General features: G+C 31.4%; 1 protein-coding gene across 1 annotated transcript; it reads right to left on the minus strand.

The window, feature by feature from the left end:
- Nucleotides 1-300: 300 nt before the first annotated feature.
- On the minus strand, nucleotides 301-5,320 carry LOC129871190 (putative UPF0481 protein At3g02645). Its single transcript, XM_055946071.1, has 3 exons — nucleotides 5,220-5,320; nucleotides 2,063-2,142; nucleotides 301-1,612 (listed from the first exon to the last, which is right to left on the minus strand). The coding sequence occupies exons 2-3, from the start codon at nucleotides 2,117-2,119 to the stop codon at nucleotides 401-403; spliced, it is 1,269 nt and encodes a 422-aa protein (XP_055802046.1). The 5' UTR covers nucleotides 2,120-2,142; nucleotides 5,220-5,320; the 3' UTR covers nucleotides 301-400.
- Between the last annotated feature and the right edge of the window lie 15,585 nt (nucleotides 5,321-20,905).

Below are 20,905 nucleotides of genomic sequence, written 5' to 3' on the forward strand. Positions count from 1 at the left end.
TCATAAAGATTTTAAAAAATAATTGTTTGAAAGCCATATGACCAAAATATTTATGGGCTAACACACAAAAATGAAAAAAAATCTAATTGCGCTTATGCGGCCCTAAATGCTATGAATATGCCGTAGATCATGTCAAACTACACACACAGATAGGTTTCAAACAAAAATTGACCGGTTAATTTACTCAATTGTGGTGTTGCCACAATATGCAAACAAAAGGGGCAGGGGATTGTTTACTGAGATTTTAATGTGTTCGCTTGCATAGTACTGGTGGGAGGTGACAGATATAGATACTGAAAATAAACTAAATTAAATTAGCATTCAACAATAAAACTCGATACAAAAGAGGGACATGAAAAACTGGTAAGCTCATCAACACTACAATTGAGATAATTACTACTTACTTAAAGGAACCTGCTAAAGATAGAATAGTTTGCATAGTTGTGAGTATGAGGAGTATACCGCCCCCCACAGTTGAAGCTCCTACCAAAGGACTACTAAAATAATTATGCATCAAACTTGCCATCATTCTGTTCCATGGTGTTTCACAATGTTCATTTGCTTTTTTGAATTCTTCTTTGTAGTAGAAGCCATCCGGATACATAGTGACCCCATTTCCGATTTTGTTGAAGAGGCTGACCACTTCTTTGTCCTCTCCTAACCAGTTCATTATGATTCCTTTTTGGCGAAGCAAATTCACATCTTTGTCTGAGTCTATAAGTTGATCCATGAATAATGCATAATCACTGAAATATTTAGAATGTTCATCAGATGATTGTTGCTCATAAGCAATGAGATTTCGCAGGATGGTTTCCGTGTTATCTTCCACTTGAAGACAAGGGATTGTCATCGATCCATTCTCGAACTTTATATCGAATAAACTTTTCGTATTACTGTTCTTTACAAAGCTAACTCCAGCTTCGGAAAGCTTTGTTGCATTTGGCATTTGACATGTTTCGTATTTGTTTGGCTCTTTCTTGGTAATCCCTTGACATGAATATTTGTGTAGTAGATGAAGTAAATGTTTGATATTTCCAAAGTATTCATAATGAACTGGGAAGCCAACAAAAGAGAGAAACCAATCACTCACCAGTTTTTCCAATGGTTCATCGTCACCTTGCTTTGTCATGAGATAAAGTTGGTGTAGGACAAAGAAAGGAAGTTGGTTTTCTAGTAACATCAAGTCTCGGAATATGTAATTATCATTAATATTGATAATTTTTTCTACTCCTTTTTGACAATGCTCTCGAATAAACTCAACCACAAAACAACTATCAAGCAACAACATTCTAGTATCGATGTCTTTCATATCGTCGTAACACTCTAGTGCTTTCTCCTTCAATTGCTCCAATTTACTGATGCAACTTTCCACATCAAACCCCTCTTTTCGTTGAAGAAATCGTCTTAGGTACAATTTTTTGTACTTTTCCATTGAATCAAGTTGAGGATTTTTGTTATGGTAAGGACCAATAGAGACCATCTTTGGTGTATAAGCATCTGGATTTGATTCACGTAGCCACACGTTTACTTTGGAAATCGTCCACGATTTAATAGACAAATTGTCTAAATCATTTAGGTCGATTATATGATCCACTTTCCTCCCTTCTTCTATCTGTAAAGGAAGAGAGTAGAAATTTTAAAATGTTTATTAGAAGCACTATGCAATAAGCAAACAATTACATATTCTTTTAATATGATCAACTTTGCGATTTAGATTAGATATATATCTGTATTTAATTATTTTTTTTGGCATATATACCTTCATCGTTTAACAAATTATGCATATTTATCTTTTTCGTTAACAAGATGAATTAAAAATAAACAATTTAAAACTGGTTTTTTAATTTTAAAAATGTCAACATGACTTTAAAAGCTTACCTCACCAGATCCATTATTTCTTTACCCTCCAGACCCGATTCAAATTAAAAAAAACTCCAAAAGGTGTAAAATCATAGTTAGTGAATATGCTAGGCTAGTGAAATAGACCTAAAATTACATGAGAGGAAAGAGTCTTAGAAATTTTATATTTAATTGCCAAAACAAAAGTTGGCTAATGAAATACCTCATCTTTTTCAGTTTGAAGAAGCAATGGAATTGTAATCTCACTGGATTGTGTCATCCCCCTTCCTTCAACTCTAATTCCTACAAAAGACAAATTCTTTTTAATTTCAATTCCTAGATACGATGGCATTTTTTATTTTTATTTATTATTATTATTATTATTATGATTATTATTATTATTATTATTATTATTATTATTATTATTATTATTATTAATCCAAAGCAATATATTCATTGTAGAATTTTATTTGAAAAGGAAAAAAACAAAGTAATAAAATATCGCAAAATACTAAAATCAAACTTAAAAAATAAAAAAATCATGCAGGATGCACTTACTAAGTTAATGGAAAATACATGAGTTCTTGAAAATCGACAAAATTTCTTCTGAATCAACTTTTGAAGAAAAGAACCAAAAAAACTACGAAAATATCAACATATTTTCTTCTAACAACCATTTACATGTCAAATGCGTGAAAAGCAAGGGTTAAAACACTATATTGTCAAAAAGATGTTTAGTAGGAACATGTTAAACATAATGCAAGTATTCAATAAGTATAATCTTTAGTATAAGTATTTAAGTTATTCATTGAAGGGAAAAAAGTCTGAAATATTCCTCAACTTTGTCATTTAGAGTTGATATATCCCTCTTATGAAAGTAGCTCATATGTATCTACTATTACACAAATGACTCACATATATCTTTTTTGTCTAAGGGAAGTGAAAAATTAATTTTAATTTTTTTAAAAAAGTTTTTTATTAAAAAGATACTACATATAGGGGTATTATTTGATCCTTCTCGCACATATTTGTTTTTATTCAACGACTAATTTAAGATTATTATTTTGATGATCAAATTTATTTTTCTTACTACTTTTATTGTAAAATTTATTATACATGCTCCAATTTTTCTTATAGATACAAAAACTAAATTACAATATTTTTTCTCCTTTTTCCATTCACTCTTTTTTTTTATTTCTCTTATATTTACACCAAAGAATTAAAAAAAAATAAAAAATAAGAATTAGAAACTCAAATAAAGATAATTAAAAAAGTCAAAAAATAATTCATGCGTGAAAAAAATTATATATACCCCTAAACTTTGCTAAAACAAATTCACACGTATGGGTATATATATATTTTTGTTATTTTTCTTAATTTCTCAAAAAAGAAATACCCATACATGAATCTTTTTATTAAAAATCAATAAAATAATTTTTTCACTTCCTAAAGATGAAAAGGATATATGTGAGCTATTTTTGTAACGCGGGCAAGGGGGGGGGGGTTATATGTGAACAACTTTTTTAAAGGTGGAGTATATGAGAGTCATTTGTGTAACGGTAGAGGTATATGTAAGCCATTTTCATAAAGGGGGGCATATTAGCTCTATATAGCAAAGTTGAAGGGTATATTAGGACCTTTTCTCTTAATTAAAAACACGCCTAAACTCCGCGCAAATTATTAGTTTTATCCCTGAACTATTGATAGCCTTAAAAACACCCTTTTACTTAGCTAACTAAACTTAAATACATCCACAATTTTATAACATGAGTAAAATACATTCCTAAATTCGCCAAGTTTAGGGAAGTTTTCAACACTTATCTCAATTTTTTTTATCAAGATCTCGTGCTCCTGCAAGAGTTTGAGACTGCTTGTTATGGCATGTGGCATATCAGGGGTATATCTAAGTTTAGTTAGTCAAGTAATGAGGTGTTCTAAGTCTGTCAATAATTTGAAAATGAAACTGATAATTTAAACAAAATTCAGAGGTATTTTCAATATTTCTCTAACTATTTAAATGAAAAACATCGCACAAATTTAAAGGGCTAGTATATGTATTCAGCCTTTTCTTTTTAAATCATCCCAAATTAATGGCAATTTGAGGGAGTATTAGAAACTTCTTTGCAAAATGTGTTCCCATCCTGTTTCCATTCGCAGCGGCTGAGCTAAAAAGTTTATCAAAGAAATTTATCATATATTATAAGTAAAATACATAAATGTGTTCTTTAATTTAATTTGATCTCAATTAATATTTATGTCATTATTATTATTATTATTATTATTGTTGTTGTTGTTGTTGTTGTTGTTGTTGTTGTTGTTATTGTTATTATTTGCGGAATTTGATTTAAAAAGAAAAAAAATAAAGTAATAAAATACCGCAAAATACTGAAATCGAACTTTCAAAATAAAAAGATCAGGAAGGATACACTTGCTAATTTATTGGAAAAACACATGAGCTCTTGAAACTCGACAAAATTTCTTCTGAATCTACTTTTGAAGAAAAGAACCAAAAAAACTACGAAAATATTGACATTATTTTTTCTAACAACTATTTACATGTCAAATGCGTGAAAATCAGGCGTTTAAAAACTATATTGTCAAAAACATGTTTAATAGGAACATTTTAAACATAATGCAAGTATTCAATAGGTATAATCTTTAGTATAAGTATTTAAGTTATTCTTTGAAAACACTTCTAAATTCGGCGAGGATTTTATTAGTTTCATTCTTGAATTATTGACAGTCTTAACAATACCTTTTTTCTTAGCTAACTGAACTTAAATACACTCCCGATATTATAACATGAGTGAAATACACTCTTAAATTCTCGTCAAGTTTAGGGGGATTTTCAATATTTATCCTGATTTTTTATTAAGATCTCATGCTCGTACAAGAGTTTGAGACCACTTGCTATGTCATGTGATGGATCAGGGTGAATCTAAGTTTAGTTAGTCAACTAGAGAAGGTATTTTTAAGCCTGTTAATAATTTTGGATCAAATTGAAACTAAGAATTTGCCCTAAATTCAAAAGTATTTTCAATACTTCCTTTTTAAGTATTTAAATGAAAAACATCGCACAAATTTAAACTGCTAGCATATGTATTCAGCCTTTTCTTTTTAAATCATCCCAAATTAATGGCAATTTGAGGGAGTATTAGACACTTCTTTGCAAAAGTGAGATTTTCTATCGTAAATATAAATTAATTAAACTGTAAAGTATCAAATTAAACACTGATTGACAGCAACAAAAAAATAACGATGGCTAGGAATCTTTTAAATAAAATGATTATCCATTTTAGTCATGTCCTTCAACTTGAGGTATAAAACAATATAATTAATTGATAGTGCTTAGCATAGAACGAGAAAATGCAGAGAATTACCTCTTTGATTTGGCTGTTTCTTCTTTTGTGTCTATTCAACTCTTGTTTCTCCTGGATTTTTCATTGCTATGGAGTATCTATTATATAAAAAAAGAAGAGAGAAATACAGATAATTGAAGATAATATCTGAATACGTGTGGGGTATAGAGGAGGTGTTAATGTTACGATTCAATCGGTTATTTTATAAAATTTATATCATATCAACTTTTTATTATATTATTTTACATCATTAAAATTAGAATTTCAAATTTTCTTTGGTATTGATACGATTTAATTAAGTTTTTGTTAAAACGTTACGGTAGAAAGGTGTGGAGGAGACGAATTAAGGTAGAATGTTATAATTAGTAGGTAGGAGTGCGACCATACAAGTAGATAGGGCTGCATTTTCTTGTTGCCCATATCAGTAGTCGTAGGATTATTCTTGTATGTAGCTTCTTGTTCTTCAATTTTTATTGCTATCTATGTTTTTGTGTAGTTCAATTATAGTATTATTTTATTGTAGTACTCTTGTGCTATACTAGATCTGTTAATTTTGTTACTACCTATTGCCTCTTATTCTTTTATTATGTCTTTTTCTAGATTATTTTAATCTTGACTCGAAAATCTATCTTGTTAAGAAGTCCCACATCGGTTAAGGGATGGAAAATTGGTCTGCTTATATGAACTTGGACAAACCTCTCCTCATAAGCTAACTTTTGAGGGTGTGTTAGGTCCAAGTGTCATATCTTTACATGACATCAGAGTCAGATTCATCCCAATTTGTTCATAGATGTTGGGCCTCCATTTATATGTGTTTACACTCAGTTGAGGTCTGAGCAGGCGGGGGGAGTGTTAAGAAGTCTCACATCGGTAAAGGAATGGGAAATTGATCTGCTTATATTAACTTGGACAAACCTCCCCTCATGAGGTCAGTGGCAGAGCCAGAATTTTGAGTAAGGGGGTTCAAAATCTGAAGAAGTAGATACAAGAACTAGTCGAAGGAAATTCGACATCTACTATATATACATAAAAAAATATTTTAACCGTGTATAAATAGTATAATTTCTGCCGAAGGAGGTGAACCCCCAAACCACAAGGTGGCACCGCCACTGCATGAGCAAACTTTTGGGATTGAGTTAGGTCAAGGCAAGGGCAGAGCCACATTATGATTAGGGGGAATCCCCTTCGGTGAAAACTTATATTATTTATAAATGGTTTAAATAATTTTTTATGTATAAATACTATACATCGAACCCCGTTTGGCTAGTTCATGTGTCTACTTCTTCAGATTTTGAACCCCCTTATTGAAAATCCTAGCTCCGCCACTGGGTCCAGGTGTCATATCTTTACATATCGGAAATAACCTCTCTACCCCACCTCTGAGGTAGAAGCAAGGTTAGCGTACTCTACCCTTCTATGCCACACTATTTGAAACTACACTGAATATACTGTGTTGTTATAGTTATGTAAGATCACAAGTAAAAGTTAGAACACTATACTAAATATACTTTCATAAAATTTTGTTGCAAGATCTCTCTTGAAGTTAGGAGACACGCATTCATATAAAAAGGAATATCGAGAGAGAAGATGGAGTCGTCTTTAACTTAGATTTTCAATTTGAAAAATCAGATCAAACTTGCCTCAAACCTTCAGATGGCTCGAACAAATTCAAAAAAACTTACAATTATAAGGTCAAAAAATTGTAATCAAACTTCAATAATCTTTACACAGTTGGAGGATTGATTTTAATGGAGGTAGTTGGGGTGTTGAGATGTAATGAAGATGATGAGGAATTAACAGTAACTATAGTCTGTCAATTATTTAATTAAAACAAGCAAATATATATGAGCTAACGGGTGTCAATAACTAGTTGGACTAATATTTTTTATATTTATTGAGCATAATTGACACACAACGCCAAATTATCGTTTTATTCAATTCTGTGTCCTACCGATTAATGAAGTAGGTGATCTCGATTAATGAGACGAGTGAAACATAATTAATGAGACTTTAAGTATCACCGTAGGAAAAAAAAGTGTTGGTAACCTTTTTTGAATTTTGATTTGTCTAAGCTTTAGCTGGCCTCAATAATTGAGTCTGCTAAAATTAAGTATCCTATAAGAGAAATTTAGTAAATCATATAAAAGGATAGATAATTAATATCGTGTAGCTTACTATTCAAATTGATGAAATTGTCACGATCCGAAATTCGGGCGTGATTACACTTATCCTTTTCCATCGGACAAATCAGCCTAAATCCACTAAATGCGAAAGATAAAAGCGGAAAGTAGTTTAGATATATAAATATAGATAAAGCAGAAACTTAGTCAACTACAAAAATCCCCCACAGACTGGTTGTCACATGTACAAGCCTTCTAATTACAAGATACAATTAAATAAAAATCACAATCTTTGTCCCTTAAATAAAATAAAGTAATAAGTCAAGAGGAATGGGAAAGATGACCGGTATCAACAGCTACCTCTCGACTCACATCAGAAGCCTCAGATGAAAATAAGAAAAGCTGGTCATTGTCTGGGCTCACAACCCATAGTTTGCAAGGAGTGAGAACCAACAACGCGGTACCCAACGAGTAAACAACTAAGACTAAACAAAGCTAGTAAAATACACCAACTCCTACCATACCATTCAACCCCCAGACTACAACCTGCACAGAATTCAGCCTAGTCTAACAGTTCTAACAACACAGTATTCATATATCTCAACAACAGTACAATTCAATTTACAAGCAAATCAGCACAATCAATAATACAGATCAGGGGAATATCAGGAGTAAAATCATCCACAATGGCAAAAGATATATGATGCAACGAAATGCAATGTAATGTCACATATCATGATACATGTCTGCCCTAATGATACACATCCGCTGATCACCTCACACTGGAACCCATGGGGGATTCACATAGACCCTGTATCTGCCGGAAGAGACTTCGGCTACAACATCCGCCGAAAAAGACCTCAGTCATAATATCTGTCGGAAAACACCTTGACAAATCACCTCGATCGATAAAATCCTCAGTCCCAATATCCAGTATCTCATTCATATCACTTTTCTTAGCCATCACAGATAAGTGTATGCAAAAGAAATAAGTGAAAATAGAATGGATATTCACATATAATGTCATATAGTCCACAATCACCCAATTGATCAATATCATATCAACAACATATAAATATATCCAAATATTCACAACAAGCCTAAGGTTCTATCACATCGAACACCACATGTCATCTCATTTCATTTTTTTTCATTTATTACCCACTCTTTATCATCAAGTTCATTTGAATGACAATAGTTCTTAACACCATTTTCTATCAATCATCAACACATAAGACGCAAACACATGATCTTACAAGCTTTAGAATAGGTTTAGAAATTCACTTGCCTTGAATTTAATTTCGAATTTCTCTAAAATATGAGCTTTACCCTTACGTAGATGTTCCGAATCAAGATAATTTATTCAACTATGCAACCCAATAAGAACACGAGTCTAATAATACCCAAATCAATATTTTTAAAAATTGGGCCAAATCTGACACGAAACACCCAATTTTATAAATGAACAGAAAATTCAAAAATTCTTACATGAAAACGATCCTTGAAGTATTTAGAAACTAATGTTGAAAACTAATTTGAATTTGAAGTTGAAATCATCCTTCAAACACCAATTTTATTAAAATTCATGTTCTTGAGAAAAACCCCAATATCCGGATCCGAAACTCCGACACAAATCTGAAATATTTCTTAAAAAATATCTTACCCATATTTAGAAAAGTTCAAATATGAAATTTCATCAAAAATGGAGTTAAAATCGACCTTGAAATCCTTAATTTAGTAAACTTTAACGGAAAAATCCAAATTAAACGCGGTTAATATGATAAAAATAATCAATTAATCAATAAATTTATGCCAAAATCAAGTTACCCATAACACAAGAATCCTAAACATTACCTTTTTCATAAAAAATGGAATCCAAATCGATAAAACCCCAATTTTCCTTAAGAAATTTACGGATAAGGAAAGAAAACCAGTTGAACAAATAATGAGAAAATGCCAAATTGAGGATTGTATACCCTCATATTATATCGAGAAGAAATTCGAAAAAATCACTCCATTCTGAGCTCTAGAACTCCCGATATGCTTAAAATACCAAATGAACACAATCTCAAATTTACATACTTGTATAGCTCTATTTGCACCAGAAAATCTGTAACTTTTATTTATACTAAAAGAGCCGTAAATCCCTCATACGATAGCGAAATGACCCGATTCCTTTTCTTAAATGTCTTAAATAATGATACGGACCTTCTCCTTCAATTGAAACTTAATTTTAAACTCGTTTGCCTAGTCAAATATCATTTCTGCTCGGTAAAAAAATATTTCTTATTTTTCGATAAAAGTCCAATCTCGGCTTAGAGAAAATGCACCAAACTTTGCAGATAAGTCCTATTATTCATGCTCAAAATTTTATAAGTTTCGAAATAATTTTTCGATCTTTAAAACTAATAATGAACCTTTTAGTTGTAACAATTTACTGAAACAGCGCCAAAGCACCCAAGAAGCTTAAAAACTCACCAAAAACTCATTCAGAACTTTCCAAACACAAACCAAATATGCTACTAGCTTGGAAATGATATTTCAGACTCAATGAAACTGACGGAATTCGAATTTGAATTCGAGGTCTCCTTGACCCGAAAATCAAAAATCGAAAAGTCACAACTAAATTTAGGCCAACAAAATACCAAAACGAGCTCGGGTCTTCCAAAAAATACAATGAATCCCTTTCTAACGTTATAATCACCTCCCGAAATCATTGGAACCATAAAAAGTCCAATTCGAGCACCCGAACCTCAAATGTTGACCAAAGCAAACTTGGATCAAACTTTAACTCAATTTCCAACTTCGGACCTAAATTCCACGTTTCAACTCCAAATCTAATTCCGACAACTTTCCTAAATCAATTCCACATTCCGAAATTGATGAAATCGCTAGAATTCCATTCCGAGACTTGAAACTCCAAATGACTCCAAAACTCAAAATTTGACAACTTAAGCCTTTAAAACTCATTTCTCTAGCAAAATCTCAACTTTTCACAAGATTTCCAAAAACCAACTTTTAAAGTCAATCTAAAATGACTCGGTACAATTGACGGAAGGGATAAAATGATAATTTTATCAAAAATATCAAAAATGACCTTCAGAGTCATTACAGAAACATCTGGTAACTCATGATGTTAGAACTAATTTAGTTTCAATATGAGTAACATATTAATATGTTTAAGAGATGGAACTTTAGGTATAAATTAATTATGTATTGACTTGTAGTCATTTTCATCACTCCAGGTTCAAAACAAAATATTTAATATTTTATTATTTTCAAATTAATATTAGGAAAGCAGGGTAGTTGAGTAGGCTTTTTAAGTCTTTAATATCACAACAAAAGTACAAACATATTATTTTAAGGTCCAAGATAACTTCATTTCTATGTTTTGGGTAAATTAATTGTATAGTACATGAGTAGAAAATAGGATACGCAAGGATATTTTAGTCATTTTATCAAAATCAATGCACTACTTGGTCACACCGTCACACATAATTTACCTATTCATCACTTAGCGTAACTTTTTTTTCCTTTTTGAAACAAAAATGAAATTTTGTTCACACAGATTTAGCGGTTTCATTGTTAAATTAAATTTCACATGATTTATCGATCATCATCATCGTGAGGACTATGAGGTTTATACAGAAGCATATCCAGAATTTCGATAGGATAGCACATTATTACGAAAAGGGGGTGTACGATATAAATTTCGATAGAGTATTCTTTGTTCTATAGCAAAGGTGTATATCAAGGTAAGGTCGTTCTTTTTTCGGTTTATAGCTACTATAGACCTCGGATAGTATTTTCATCTGTGAAAATCCATACTTTTGTCGGATTATCACAACACCTTATCGTCTTGCACACTGAATTTAACTCTTGCCATATTTTAGTATCACGTGGGTGTGAGAAGAGGTTAATTGACTGCTAATAATAGTCGAACAAAATATTTTAAGGCTATTCTCTTTTTCCAGCATATTTCCTTAAAGTTTAGAGGCAATACAAGAAAATTATTATCGTTGATATACTCATAGCCATGAATTCATAATTACAAAAGAATTCTCAAAAAGAGTGTCAAGTCAACATAATATGAAACGGTGAGGAGGGCAATTACTAACGTCCCCACATTTCCACCAAACCACATCACTCTCCTTTAAATGTATATAATTTTTCATTGCTATGGGGTATTTATAGGGCTGGGCATAAAATACCGAAAATTGAATTATCGAATCGAACCGGCTATTTCGATATTTTAGTATTCGGTAATTCGGTATTTCGATTCGGTATCAAAATTGATATTTCGGTATTTGAGTTTCGGTATTCGGTATTTGGGTTTCGGTATTCGGGATTTCCCGAATACCGAACTTTTTATTTATTTTTTATTTTTATTTTTTTTACAAAAAAACTGGAAAAAAAATTACCAAAAAAATAACAGTATAGTAAGAGGAAACTATCTCATTTTTTCATTTCCCTTACCATTTTCATTTCAACTTTCCCACGTTTACCGTATATTATATGCACACTTACACGTACATTATGGATAACTACTAAAATTTAATTCATGTACATGTAAAAATTATAAATTCTAATTTCAAATTTATGCAATTGATTAAGAATTCCAATTTCACTTTGCATGATTCTCACGTTAGTTATATACATAAATTGTTTGATAGTTACATTGAAAACGAAAGATTCCAACCCTTTCATATCTTTGTAGGAATTAATTAATAATTAGTGCATTAATGTAGATTTTTGGATAATTCAAAGAAAAACATATGTATAAAAATTATGTATGATATATTAGAGATTTTTGTTTTCACTCTTTTTCATTATTTTTATTATATGGTAATATTTTTTTTATTCTGTATCGATTCATAAATTATTTTCTCTTTGTTTACGGTGTATCATTTCTCCTCCGTAGAATGTGGCTTACGAGCAATTTTGATTTCGATATTCGGCAAGTTAAAATGCATATATTACTTAATTATGGTGTAGTAATAAAAATGTAAGTTAAGATATGTATTCTTTAGGTTAATGTAAATATTAAATGCGGATAAATTTTTATTGTATATTAACTATTAAAAAAATATGGTATTACCGAATACCGTACCGAACCGAAGTTTGATTTACCGATTACCGAATTACCGAACCGAAGTTTGAAAGTTCGATATTTGGTATATACTTTGAATTACCGATTACCGAATTACCGAACCCGAACTTTGAAAATACCGAACCGAATACCGAACGCACACCCCTAGGTATCTATTATATAAAATACAGATAATTGAAGATAATATCTGAATACTTGTAGGGTATACAGGAAGTGTCAATGAGATGGTTCAATCGGTTATTTTGTAAAATTTATATCATATATCAATTTTTTATTATATTATTTTATATCATTAAAATTATACTCTTCAATTTTTTTGGTATCGGTACGATTTAGTTAATTTTTTATTTATTTATTGTTAAAATGTTATGGTATAAAGGTATGGAGGATACGAATTAAGATAAAATGTTCTAATTAATAGGTAGGAGTGTGACCATACATGTAGATAGGGCTGCATTTTCTTGTTGCCCTTATTAGTACGGAGTCATAGGATTATTCTTGTATGTAGCTTCCTGTTCTTCGATTTCTATTGCTATCTATGATTTTGTGTAGTTCAATTATAGTATTATTTTATTGTAGTATTATTCTGCTATACTAGATCTGTTAATTTTGTTATTATTTATTACCTCTTATACTTTCATTATGTCTTTTTCTACATTATTTTTATCTTGAGCTGAAGATCTATCGGAAATAGCTTCTATGCCCACCTCTGTGGTAGAGGCAAGGTTAGCATACTCTACCCTCCTACACCACACTTTTTGAAACTACACCGGATATAATGCATTGTTATAGTTAGGTAAGATCACAAGTTAAAGTTAGAGCACTATACTAAATATACTTTCGTAAAATTTTGATCAAAACTCTTCAAACGCTTTTACAATTTAAAAAGTGATGAATCAAGGGAATACGAAAGACAACAATAATAGAAATTCATTCCACTATTTTACAGTAATGTAAAATGGAATTAAACAAAGATAAATAGATTAAGATGGGCTCAAGAATGGAGTCTACTAAAATTAAGTATCCAATAAGAGAAATTTATTAAATCATGTAAAAGGAAAGATAATTAATATCGTGTAGCTTACTACTCAAATTGATGAAATATCTTGTAACTCAAGATGTTAGAACTAATTTAATTTTAATATGGGTAACATATTAATTATGTTTAAGAGATGGGACTTTAGGTATAAGTTAATTATTTATTGGCTTGTCGTCATTTTTATCACTCCAGATTCAAAACAAAATATTTAATATTTTATTATTTTCAAATTAAATATATAAAAAAGATTATATATATAAATTTATTCGATACAATTCACTTTATTTTGTGGCCTTTCAACACAAAATGTTTTTGGTCAACGATAGGAAAAAAAAGAAGAGAAAATCGTTGACTCAAGTCAATGACTATATATATTCCACGATATTTTACTTTTGAGTACCAAGAAGAAAATTAGGTGCAAAATTAATATTAGAAAAGTAGGGTAGTTGAGTAGGCTCTTCAAGTCTTTAATATCACAACAAAAGTACAAACATATTATCTATGTTTTGGGTAAATTAATTGTATAGTACATGAATAGAAGAAAGGACAAACAAGGATATTTTAGTCATTTTATCAAAATCAATGAACTACTTGGTCACACTGTCACACATAATTTACTTATTCATCACTTAGCGTAACTTATTTTTTTCCTTTTTAGAAACAAATATGAAGCTTTGTTCACACCGATTCAACATATCATCATTAAATTAAATTTTACATGATTTATTGACTATCATTATTTTATGGGCTAATTTAGAGATTAATTATGTGTAACTCACATCTATTGACCAGTCCTGTTTTTTTTCACAAAAGACTTAGTCCATAAATTTTTAATGGTTATTTTGGATAATTTTATAATTCCTCTTATTTAGTTGAGGGGTAACTTTAAAAAATTAATTTAGTTAGTGGGCTAAATTGATAATTTATTTAATATCATATACCACTTATCCCATATGTATGAAAATTAATTAGGGGTAAACGGAGGTTACAACATTTTTTTTTCATACCTAAGGTGCTGCAATCGAAGACGGAGATAATAGGTACTATGAACTTTTTCTTGGCCTTTCCATTTTTTTCTTATCAATTAATAATAACAACAATGTGCTTAAGAAATTAATGCCTTTAGTTAGAGGGATTGGAGCCTATGGTATTTGTGTATTAATGGATGAGAAGGAAAATGAAGTTTACTTGGATTTATTTATGGTTGATTTGATCTAGGGGACAAAGGTGAGTGACCAATCATGGACAATTATAAGGCAATAACGAGGAATCATCATATACATATAATAAAGATTAATACGGGTTAAAGAAGTGATTCGTTGTTAGAGGTCACTGTTTATGTATTAATTCTTGGTTTAAGAATATTTTTATTGTGGTCATCACATTATGATCCAAGTTTTGATATATTGGTATATATAATTAAATAGTATGTGTATTATATTATATGAACACCATTAAATCTATCTTATTCGGAAGTTTGAGTCTTAACTCTTAACCCTCGGCTTGAAATTTGTAAAATATGAGTGTTGCCATATAAATTGGCATCAAGATTAGGAACTTGATTATAGATTTGGGTGAGTTTTTTGTGTCTAAGTTGGACATGTAGTAAACCGGGTGTTGTTAGTTTCGAAATATTATTGTAATTATTTATTTGACAAGATTATGTTGATTTGTAGGCCCAACGAAAAGGGAAGGCTCAAGGTCCGGAGTAATTACTTGATTATTTGAGGCAAGTGAATTTCTAAATCTCATTTTAAGCTTGTAGATGCTTGTATTTCCTTGTTATGTGCACGGAGAGTAATGAGAATTGAACTGGGTTATTGACTGTATGATTGACCTTAAAAATGGAGATGAGGGTATAAAATGACGATCTAATGACATGTATTGTGGAATTGATGTAATGAGTTTATGAATTTATTTTGGACATGTGAAATAACTATGTTGATATGAGATAGGAAAAAAATTATTGTTGTTGTCATGTTATTATTATGAATCATATGAACATGAATTGATTGCATTGGTTTTAACATATTGTGTTGAGACTGAAAATGATATGAAACAAAAGGCTCTGGCCACATGCTCCATGGTAGGTATTATGAAACAAAGGAGTTGGGCCACACGCTCCGTGACATGATACGTATATTGAGGAGACGAGCCACACGCTCCGTGGCAAGTAACATGGACAGAAATGTCCCCCATAGGTTTCGGACTGTAATTCAGCGGATGTATACCAATAGGACATATATGCTTCATCTTATTGCATTGCATTGCATTTTGTTGATATTTGTGAATTCGTATTTACCACTTATTTCTCTGTATATATTGAATTTGACTTGATATGATTCACTTGATGAGACTACTGATGAGTATTCGTGGACTGTATTATTATTATTATTGTGTAGAGTGTAGAGTTGGGCTGTTTTATGCAGGTTGTAGTTAAAGAGGTTCGGTTGTGATGACAACAGTACTTGTATCTATTGATCTTTACTTAGTTTTAGTTATCTACTTGCTGAGTACCGTGTTGTTTGGTACTCACCCTTTTCTTCTACACTTGTGTAGGTTATGAGCCCAGACCTGTTTGATCTCCTAATGTTTTCTACCACATCTGAGGCGATCATCTCGAGTGTTGAGGTAATTGTTACATCCATCTAGCGGACACCTCTTACTCTTTTAATATGTTTTAGTCCTATTCTAGAGACAGACATTGTGACTGTATTTTTTTTCGTACTTCGGTAATGTATTAGTGGCTTATACATATGACAACCAATCTTGGGGGAGTTTGAGTTTGTTTTACGTATTTTCGGTTAAGTTAAATTTTGATTTATTTCTTTTTCTTCCACATCTGCTTTTCGTTGGGTATTAGACTGACTTGTCTCGATGGGTTGAGATGAGTGTCATCACACTTGTGTTTGGATCGTGACAATATCGTAATATTTATGTTGAACTGTATATCCTTGAAAACTACAAATTTTGTTCATAAATCACATTCATTGGATACGATTTATGCCTTATCATACACCTCTTCATTATTTTTTTTTTATATTTGAGCGATGTTAAATTGGAGTTTAAAATATTGGGTAAAAATCCTCCACGAGTACGAATTCATATCAGTTTATTTGTCTCTTTTTTTAAAACATAAATTATACAAAATATCAGCCTATGATTTGGGACTATTTTGAGGAGAATTTGAATTAGGCGGCACGATCCACGCTAAATTCATAGCATTTAGGGGCTGCACAAGCGGAATTAGGCAATTTTCTCATTTTTCGTGTGTGTTAGCCCATTAATAATTTGGTGATATATTTTTTGATTAATTATTTTTGAAACATTTATCGGACCCTCCGTAAACACTCAGAGGAGACATACGTGTAGCCTTGGCACAATCTACGATGTATTTATAGCATTTAGGAAAAGCACAGGCGAAATTAGACAATTTTATCATTTTTCATCTGTGTTAGCCCATGAATATTTTGGTCATATAACTTTCAGTCATTTTTTCAAAACTTTTATGCACACTCCATAAGTACCTAAGATATCAGTATGTCTAGCCTCAGCACGATCTACGACATATTCATAGCATTTGCCCGCATAAGTGGTGTTAGGAGGCAATTTTCTCATTTTTCATGTGTGTTAGCTCATTAATATTTTGGTGATCATTTTCGAACAATTGTTTTTGAAACCTTTTTGTGACCCTTATTAAGTACCCAAGGGAGAAGTACGTGTAGCCTCGTCACGATCCATAGCGTATTCATAGCAGAATTATGCGATTTTCTTAATTTTCATGTGTTATCCCATGAATATTTTGGTGATATGACTTTCAGTCATTTTTTTCTGAAAACTTTATGGGACACTATATAAGTATTTGGGGAGCACTAAATGTAGTCTCAGCACGATTCACAGTATATTCATAGGATTTAGGGGCCGCCTAAGAAGAATCAAGTGATTTTCTTATTTTTCATGCGTGTGTTAGTCCATAAATATTTTGGTGATATAGCCTTCGGTCAATTTTTTTCAGAAACCTTTTGGGATCCTTTGTAGTACCCGATGGAGAAGTATGTGTAGCTTCATCACAATCCACGATATATTAATAGCGTTTAGGGGCTGGACAAACAAAATTAGATGATTTTCTATTTTTTCATGTGTGTTAGCTCATGAATATATTGGTGATATGACTTTCGATCAATTTTTTTGAAACCTTTATGGGATCATTTGTAAGTACCCGAGAGCAGTATGTGTAGCCTCTTCATGATCCAAAAAATATTCATAGCATTTAGGGGTCGCACAAGCGGAATTATGTAATTTTCTTATTTTTCGCGTGTGTTAGCACATAAATATTTTGGTGATATGACTTTCGGTCAAATATTTTTCGAAACCTTTATGAGACCCACCATAAGTACCTCAAGGAGAAGTACGTGTAGCCTCGGAACAATCCACGGTATATTCATAGTATTTAGGGCCCGCACAAGCGGAATTAGGCGACTTTCTCATTTTTTGTGTGTGTTATCCAATGAATATTTTGGTAATATAACTTTTAGTCAGTTTTTTTCGAACCTTTATGGGACTCTTTGTAAGTACCTTGGGTAGCAGTTGGTATATCCTTGACATGATTCATGGTAAATTCATAACATTTAGGGGTCGCACAAACTTTTAAGATAAAAAAGATTTAGATATACACTTATTAAATACGATTCTACACATATTATATATAAAGAGCATGTTTGGAATGAAGATCATGTTAAGGGAATTTATATGTAATTTAGCAAAAAAATATAAATTTTTGTAGATACAAGCTTATATAGAATTATATATTGATATACGTGTAGTAATATTTATGTTGAATTGTATATCTTTGAAAACTATAAATTTTGTTCATAAATCGCATTCATTGAATGTGATTTATGCGGTATCATACATCTCTTCATTTTTTTTACTGTTTTTTGTATTTGAGCCGAGATTAAAGTAGAGTTTGAAATATTGGATCAAAAGCCTCCACAAATAAGCATCCTTATATATTTATCCATGTCTTTTTAAAAACATATATTAGGCAAAATACCAGCCTATGATTGGGGACTATTTTGAGGAGATTTTGATTTGTGCGGAACGATCCACGATATATTCATAATATTTTGGGGTCGCACAAGCGGAATCCAGTATTTTTCTCAATTTTTTGTATGTGTTCTCCTATAAATATTTTGGTGATATGTAATGTCCCAAAGGATACTTTAGGTGTGGCCGGCACTCGGAGACCATTGCTGGCCACAAGCGAACCACTCGGTCTGACCACTCATTCAATCACTCTGCCGAACACTTAGATATACCAAGAAAGATAAGACACTCAAGTGGGCTAACAACTCAATAAAAGAATGGCATAATACATAAATTGGCCCCTAAACTTAGCTTCAAATTTTAAGTATGATCTCTAACTTTCAAAGTGCACAAATAGGAACTTTAACTATCCATTTCTTAAACAAAAAAAATATGTGAATCCAACAACCAAAATGCGTTATATACAAATGCTCCCACGTGGATTTTTGAGCCACTTAGTGGATGCCACGTAATTAAAAAATTTATATGTATTTTATAATTTACAAAAAGAAATTAAAGAAAATGTAATTTTGATTTGAAGAGCTTGAATTGCATCTTACTCACATGTTTTTCCAGGTTGGATTCACGTGTTTTTTTGTTTAAGAAATGGATAGTTAAAAGCCTATTTGTGCACTATGAAAGTTGGAGGTCATACTTAAAATTTGAAGCTAAGTTTAGGGGCCAATTTATGCGTTATGCCATGAAAGAATAGTTTAAATAAATAATAGTAAGAGTCAACTCATTTCTCATATCTCAATACCAAAAGTATGATTTAAAACAGACTCGGGAGATAATCATCTACTCAACTCTAACTTTATCTATTAATTCTCTATCAACTATCAAGAAGGTGCCGAGACAAGCCTACGGCTACCTCAAAAGAAACTGCTCAATAGTAATAACTGAAATAAATGTGATTCCTCCGGAAGCAAGGAGGTCTCACCACTAATAGAGGAAGGAAATATATCTTCAACGGAGCACCTGTTGATGATTCCTAGCACATGTATCTGTATCATGAAACGATGTAGGCCAAAAGACGTCTGTGTATGGAATGTACGAGTAGGTTAAATAGATGAAAAGTAACACAATCAACAATACTCAACCTCATGCAACTCAACTCAAGGGATTCACTCTGAAATGACTCAGCTCAATAAAACATGAAGTAAATTAGTACAATACTTTAAATGATATGCTATAAGAGATGCAACTCAATGTATATAAATATAATATTTTACTCCTAGAGAGTTTCTCTAACCGACAACCATCACTTATGAGCTAGTGATAATAAAATGTTTAAAATTGTTATTTCCACAGCCATCCAATACCTTGCTAGGGTAAGGGACGCTCAACTCACTGGATCCAAAATTACTCAAAGTTCATCGTTTCGGACTTAGAGAGGCATAGCCTCTATCCTACACTGCCTACATAGTTTATGAGGTTTGAGTTACCTCTACTCTTACCCAAATCAATGCTTAATACTACTCTCAAAATACTTTATTAAGCTCATATAATGAATAAAATACTCAATTAACTCATTTAATCTCTTTTGGACTTTAGCTCAAAACTCAACTCATCTCTTCTCTCTAAAATAGGTATAATCTCAACACAATGAATGCATTTAAAATAAAAAAATATAATCTAACTTCTCAACTCAACCTCAAAATAGATGTTTTAATGTAATAATGCTCAACTCGTTTATGATCAAAATACTCATGCTCAAGATAATAATTAAGAGACTTCTCAAAATCAACTCATGCACAAACTTTTTCTCAATCAAGGATGAAAATAGTCATTCTTTTAACTCAAAATAGTGCATAAAATAATTAATGCAACAACGTTCGCAAATCAATCTTTAAAAACTCCATCAATGCATAAAATAAAAATGAAATCTCAGTTAGGGTTCATGTAAATGCAAACATGAATCCATACTCTCAACAAGACTCAATTCAAAAAACTCATCAAGGATTATTGTAATATATACAAGAACAAAATAAAATTTATATACAGAACTCAATAGGAATTATAAATAATTCAAGAACTTACTTCATGGAATCTCGAAACTCAACTCCACTCAAATCAATGAATATGTAGGGCATGTGGACGAACACAATCCACATTATGGTTAGCCTTACATACCTGTAATTCAAAGAAAAGAACGAAAATCGAAGGGATTGCTCGAAGACCTTGAACCCTAGCTTTCTTTCTTTTCTCCAATCGCTTCTCTCAAGAAAATACAAAAGTGAACAGAGAGGAAAACCCTATTGGGTATGTTAAAGGACTGATATTTGGTCCTTAAATGTGCAGGATTCAGTTGGGAAAAGATGGGAAAAGACTACAATGCCTTTTATTAAAACTA

Source organism: Solanum dulcamara, chromosome 10, assembly GCF_947179165.1.
Source record: "Solanum dulcamara chromosome 10, daSolDulc1.2, whole genome shotgun sequence".
In the NCBI taxonomy this organism is placed as follows: Eukaryota; Viridiplantae; Streptophyta; class Magnoliopsida; order Solanales; family Solanaceae; genus Solanum; species Solanum dulcamara.